Source organism: Pieris napi, chromosome 19, assembly GCF_905475465.1.
Source record: "Pieris napi chromosome 19, ilPieNapi1.2, whole genome shotgun sequence".
Lineage (NCBI taxonomy): Eukaryota > Metazoa > Arthropoda > Insecta > Lepidoptera > Pieridae > Pieris > Pieris napi.
In genome coordinates this window covers 9,921,428-9,927,427 of record NC_062252.1, presented here as the reverse complement: position 1 = coordinate 9,927,427, position 6,000 = coordinate 9,921,428, and the positions used below count along the sequence as shown (strand labels likewise).

The following is a 6,000-nucleotide window of genomic DNA, read 5'->3' as shown; positions in this document are numbered from 1 at the left end:
ATTCTTTGCACACACTTTTGATATGTAACACATAGTAATTACTGCTAAATTTCGAGAAATTTTAACACGTATTTCGTGGCTCTAAGTCAACAGAAAAAGTAAAAAATTATGTGTTTATTTTTTAAAACTGGGCAGTGATGCGCTAAGTACACTAAATTTTTGTAACAACAGGCAACCGGGCAGGAGGCTCATCTGATATTAAATGATCCCGCCGCCCATGGACTCTCATATTGCCATAGGGCTCGCAAGTGTGTTGCCGGCAGGATTGGTACGCTCTGTTTTTGAAGGACTCTAAGTCGTATTGGTTCGAAAATACTTCAGTGGGCAGCTGGTTCCAAATAGAAGTGTTGCGCGACAAAACCTGCCTTAATAAATGTTCAGATGTGGGCCGACGAACGTCGATTAGATACGGATGGTATTTTGTATTCTGCCTTGACGTCCGATAATTAAACTGTAGTTATTATTCCGAACAACTCCTCTGAACACTCCCCATGGTAAATGCGATAGAAGATGCACAGAGACCCCACATCTCTACGCAGTTACACGACTAGCTAGCCACGAGTCACGACTCCAAAACAAATGAAGGTCAGGGAATGAAGTTGAAGTCTGACTGTCAGTTGTTTCTCTTTACGACGCAAATGAACCCTTATTGTTTTTGCCGAGAATAGAACCGGACCCCATTAACCGCAAAGACCAGTATAGCATTATTTTATTATTTTCCTTAAACAACTCCAACATACTAATAAATAACATTGGCATCTGTAACAGGAATGTAGAATATTTAAATCGTGGAAAATAATTAGATTAGGTATTATGGTAATTGGTAGTTTTATTGTTTTTGTCATTAGTTTGTTTACTACGCATTTAAACGTTGGTTAAAAAATAATAAGATCAAATAAATTAATAGTTAAAAAGGTTAGGTTAGTTTAATTACCTCCACTATGTTGCTGCTCACTGAAGTATTTCCGAACCATATCGATTTAGGATCCTTCAAGAATGGAGCATGTCAAAAAGGCCGGCAACGCACTCACGATCCCTCTGGCATTGAGTATCCATGGGCAGTCTTCTGCCCGTTTGTCCCCTGTTATATGCATAAAAAAATATTATATGGTCGCGGCAACACAAAAAAAATAATCTTAACTTTGTTTAATTTGTATTTGTGTTTCCATCTAAGTCTTCTGTTTATATATATATTTATAAACACTGCTTTATATATATTTTTTTTCTTACTAGTGTAATACTCAATTCATAAACTAGTCTAATGTATTACTAGTTAGTATATTTTTATTTTGTTTAGTTTAGTTCTTTTAAGAAACACATATATACAGTTTTACAAAATTCTTAACCTACCCAGTAATAATAATAAATTAAAATTTGATAAAAGAAAATAAAAACACACTTTAATAAATATCTTAAACCATATTTATTCTCATCAAATTATTTCATAGCCCTATTTGGTTATCTTATATTTTAAATTAGATTTAATTAGTTATAGCAGAAACATATAGCAGGAACCTTCGCGTGTGTATTCACCAGGTTGTAGAAACTCTCAACTTTCTTCTTTTGGTGCCTCTCTATTACTCAAGGTTGATCGTCAATCTCGTCTCTCTTAATTAAGGACAAAAGATGTTTATTTTTCAACCCCCGGCCCTTGTCCCCATAACCTGCAGTCGAATATGCATACCACTTGCCTAATAAGATCCTTATTTATTGAGCTATTAATGCAAAGGTTTTAATTCCTTTAAAAACAATGTAAAACAAAATCTTACGATAATGTCTCAGTTCCGTACATAGTAATAGTTCAAGTGGAACACGCGCGATTTGTCTGAAGTGACCTCTCTTTTACGGACAATGCAAGGGGATTGCGTAACTTAAGGATTATTAGATACGAACGTCCGAAACCCTACAAAACCATTTCTCAGCATGCACTATTTCAATTTCAGAATTATTCCAAGTTTTTGAAAGCGCTTCTACGGGTGAGAGTTCTCTAATCGTAAGATTTAGAAACAGGATTGACCATGAACTTATGACTCCAGTATGTCAATACAATACATTTTTGACATATCTATGGAAGTGATGATGAAGATGTGCAGATTTACCGTTAAGTCTCGGTTTATTACCCTAAAACAATATCAATGCTTAAAACTACGGAACGGAACTTTATATACATTTTAATAATAATAGAACAGAAAATTTATAACTAAATGTATAATTAAAACAAGTTAATAACTATGATAACATCATTGGACTACAATATTTCTGACTAATTTACTATTAATTACTTAAGATGTCATGTGGAACATGGTGTAATGGTTGCAGCTCCATACAAACATTGTGTAAAACAAAAAACTTGGCGATTAAGAAGAGTAGCGGAGAGTTTATTGCCAGATCTTCTCTTCCTTTCTAAGCCCTTGATTTGAGAACTGGCAGTAAATATAAAATAATAATAAAAAATTTGGCGTTCATAAGTGTAAATTTGTTAAAAAGATTTAACAAATATTGTATCCAAACTATCTTTAGTTTGAAATTGCTTTAAAACAGATTGTTTTAAAGCAATTACACATTTAGACCGGTCCACGGACGGGGGAAGTATTGGGCATACACAAAAAAAAACCCATGAAATTGAAAAGCTCCTTCGACTTTTTCGAAAGAGAACCTTTAGCTTTAAACTGCTCGTACATAATATACCTTATTAACGTCTTCCAAGCGAAAAATAATTACCATATTATATCTTGAGGGTTATCTGGATCGGATATGCGACTGTTTCATTTTGAATGTGATTTCGGCAACTACTCAGATACCTTACAACATATTATCAATAAGAAAAGAGAGCTAAAATTAAGTCCCGAGTATACTAAGTGCCTATTTTGAGTTACTTTTTGTTACTTCTGTATGTACTTCTTGTACTTTACCCTCTGTAGGTGTTTCTTTTTTTATTGTTCCATATTAGGGTTGCCTGGAAGAATCGCTTGTGAGCGATTAGGCCGCCCGTTGCCTAATAACTTATGTAACCTGCTTTTTTATATTATGGTAACGAAGTGTAAATAAATAAGAGCCGCGTTTTAGCGACACGTTGTCCCCGGAATTTAAACTTACAAAAATCACTTCTCGCTGTTATGTCGCTGTTATATATTTTGTAATAATCGCTTATATACAATTTATTATAAGCTGAGTCTATGTTAATCAGTTAATCTGTATAACTAAATGACACTTCTGATCTTTCAGGTAAAATCGCAGGGTACAATTTAATATAACTACGAAGATTCAGAACGAATGAGAAATAAATAATTTAACTATTGTGTTACGCACGCTTTTAAATAAGTACATACTCGCAGTACTTTATAAGTTTATTTTCTGAATGATTTCCTGTTTATACAATTTAATAATATACTAAACATTTCCATGAGATCTTAGTTATACTTATACTTCTATGTAGAAACTACTAAAATTTCCTATTACTGAATAACTTCGCGTATTTTATAAAAAGCAGGAAATATTCAAGTGTATGAACTGGTTAACATGGTTAACTAGAAAATTAAATCTATAATTAAAATCATATTATTTTATTGGCTATTTATATAATATTATACGTGACATAGGGGCCATGCGTAAGCAATAATACAATTAAAATATATAAGTGCGTCGTTTTAGTATCTCTTAAGACACCCTTAGCAAGATGCATCAGCCAATTAACAAATGTTTAATATAAACGTTTATTACCTTATATTAAAACCTTAAGCTCAACGTGACTAGACCCTTAATGGAACTTTTTAATTGCTTTATTGAATCGTGCGTCAAATTGATTACGATATGGGTTCCCGTATACACACAGCGAATCTCATTGTATCCGTGAGATTCCATTGAAATTGATAAAGGCACCGCTTGCAATACTAGTATTGCTTCAAACCTTGTCCTATCAAGCCGCGTGATGTGGAAGATTATTTATTTAGTTAGCATCGTGGTTGCGACACCTACCAACCCTGGTGTCAACTTCACACCGATCAACGAATTTTCATTAAAACTACTTAACAATGTTTATGCTTTCCAAGAGAGTTTTGGTGAGAAAAATGTGGCCATCTCACCTTTATCTGTATGGAGTATTTTCTCTCTGCTAGCGGAAGGATCGGCTGGGGAGACTTTCCAGGAGTTAATGAGAGAGTTGCGGCTGCCGAACGATTTACGATCAACCCAGGCACTGCACGCTGCTGTTGCAAATCTATTAAAGAATTCAGATAAAGATGTCACGCTTAAAGGACAATCAGCTATGTTCTCCGACAACAACTTAAAGATACACAAGGAGTTTTGTGACTCAGCAAATTATTACAATAATAAAGTGTACTTTGTTGATCCGACCAATACAACGCTACTCGCTCAGGATATCAATTACTACATTTGCGTAGCTACAGAAGGTAAAATACGCAATGCAGTGAAACCCAAGCACTTGGAGAATTTACGGATGATATTAGTGGACGCTTTGTACTTTAAAGCAAGCTGGACGTATCCCTTTGACCCGACTCAGACAAAAGAAGAAGCATTTTATAATTGGCAAGGAAAGACGATTGGTTCAGTCAACATGATGTATCATAAGGCACCTCATAACTTTGGAGATTCAAATCAAATCCGTGCTCAGATATTGGAAATGACATATGGCAAGAAAGAGCAGTTTTCAATGTTGATTCTTCTGCCATTCGACGGGATGCCGATAAAGGCGCTGCTAGAAAACCTAGCGAGCCAGCCGTTAAACTGGATGACAGACTTCAAATCTGGTGAACTACCGGAGCTAGATTGCTATATACCAAGATTTAAGATATCCACGCAAGCAGATTTAATACCACCCTTACAATACTCAGGAATTCAAAGGATTTTCGACGCTGAAAAGGCGGAGTTACCAGGTGTATCTGACAGTCCACTATATGTTTCTAAAACAGTGCAAAGTGTTGAAATTGAAGTGACCGAAGAAGGTACGGTGGCTGCGGCTTCTACTGTCGTTGGTTTAGAAGACCGAATTCTAGGACAGAGGTTTGAAGCGAACAAGGAATTTGTTTTTGTCATCACGGATCGAACGACTGGTCTAATATTATTCACTGGTGTGTACGCGGTGCCACAAATTGTATAAATTATTGAAGAAAAAATCCTGAGGCTCAAACTTGTGGCTTAAATATTCGATAAAGGGCAGCTTCACTATTTTATACTAATAAATGACTGATGAAATAAGTTTAATACTATATTGTGTTTAATTGCGTTGAATCGTTAATGATACCTACTTCCATCATATTAATTGCTTCGAAACACCTCAAGTAGAAGAAGTAAATTTATTTGTTATTATCATTTCAATTGTTTAAAGATTATTCTAAATTGAAAATCGAATGTTTTAGACATTTATTAGGAGTTCAGGTATCTCTCTTTAGAATTATTCGTGAACACAACAAACCCTTCTTATTCAGAGCTTGTATATATTCGGTAGTGGGCTGATCAATTAAAAAAAATAAGATGTTAGGCGAATAAGGCTTAGGCGAAAAAAAAAATACTAGTAAAAGTAAAACTTGTAGATATATTGTAAAATATACTGTAGAAAATGCATTATATTTGATGTGGTATACTTTAATAATGAAATAAATAGATTAAACATCACTCACAAGCCGTGATAAATTTGTAAACGATAAAAGTAACTTTATGTTGTAAATGGTCATTATTGTCATGTGTTTAGTCACCATGACATTGAATTATAAATACGGTATGTACTGTATACCTAGTGCTTTGTGAATACTGAGTTTTTTCTGTTTACCTATTGGCGAGGTCAAAATATTAGTACTTATTGCCTTTCAGACATATTTTTTTATAAATGGACTTAGATCTCTAATCACAAAACTGATAACTACAATTCATAAGTTAATGAACATTAGAGACTTGTGATACATACAATTAAAAAATATAAAGTGTCTACATAATTGAAATTATAAAAAACGAGGTTCTAGCAGACTAGTTCTTTATTAGAAAAAA

At 34.0% G+C, this 6,000-nt stretch overlaps 1 protein-coding gene across 1 annotated transcript; it reads left to right on the top strand.

The window, feature by feature from the left end:
• The first annotated feature begins 3,879 nt into the window (after positions 1 to 3,879).
• On the top strand, positions 3,880 to 5,225 carry LOC125059407 (serine protease inhibitor-like). Its single transcript, XM_047663819.1, has one exon. It carries the CDS (start codon positions 3,929 to 3,931, stop codon positions 5,114 to 5,116), a length of 1,188 nt encoding a protein of 395 aa, XP_047519775.1. The 5' UTR covers positions 3,880 to 3,928; the 3' UTR covers positions 5,117 to 5,225.
• Positions 5,226 to 6,000: the final 775 nt, after the last annotated feature.

Coding starts and splice junctions, on each gene's coding strand:
- LOC125059407 (XM_047663819.1), top strand. CDS start 3,929: ATGTGGAAGATTATTTATTTAGTTAGCATCGTGGTTGCGACACCTACC.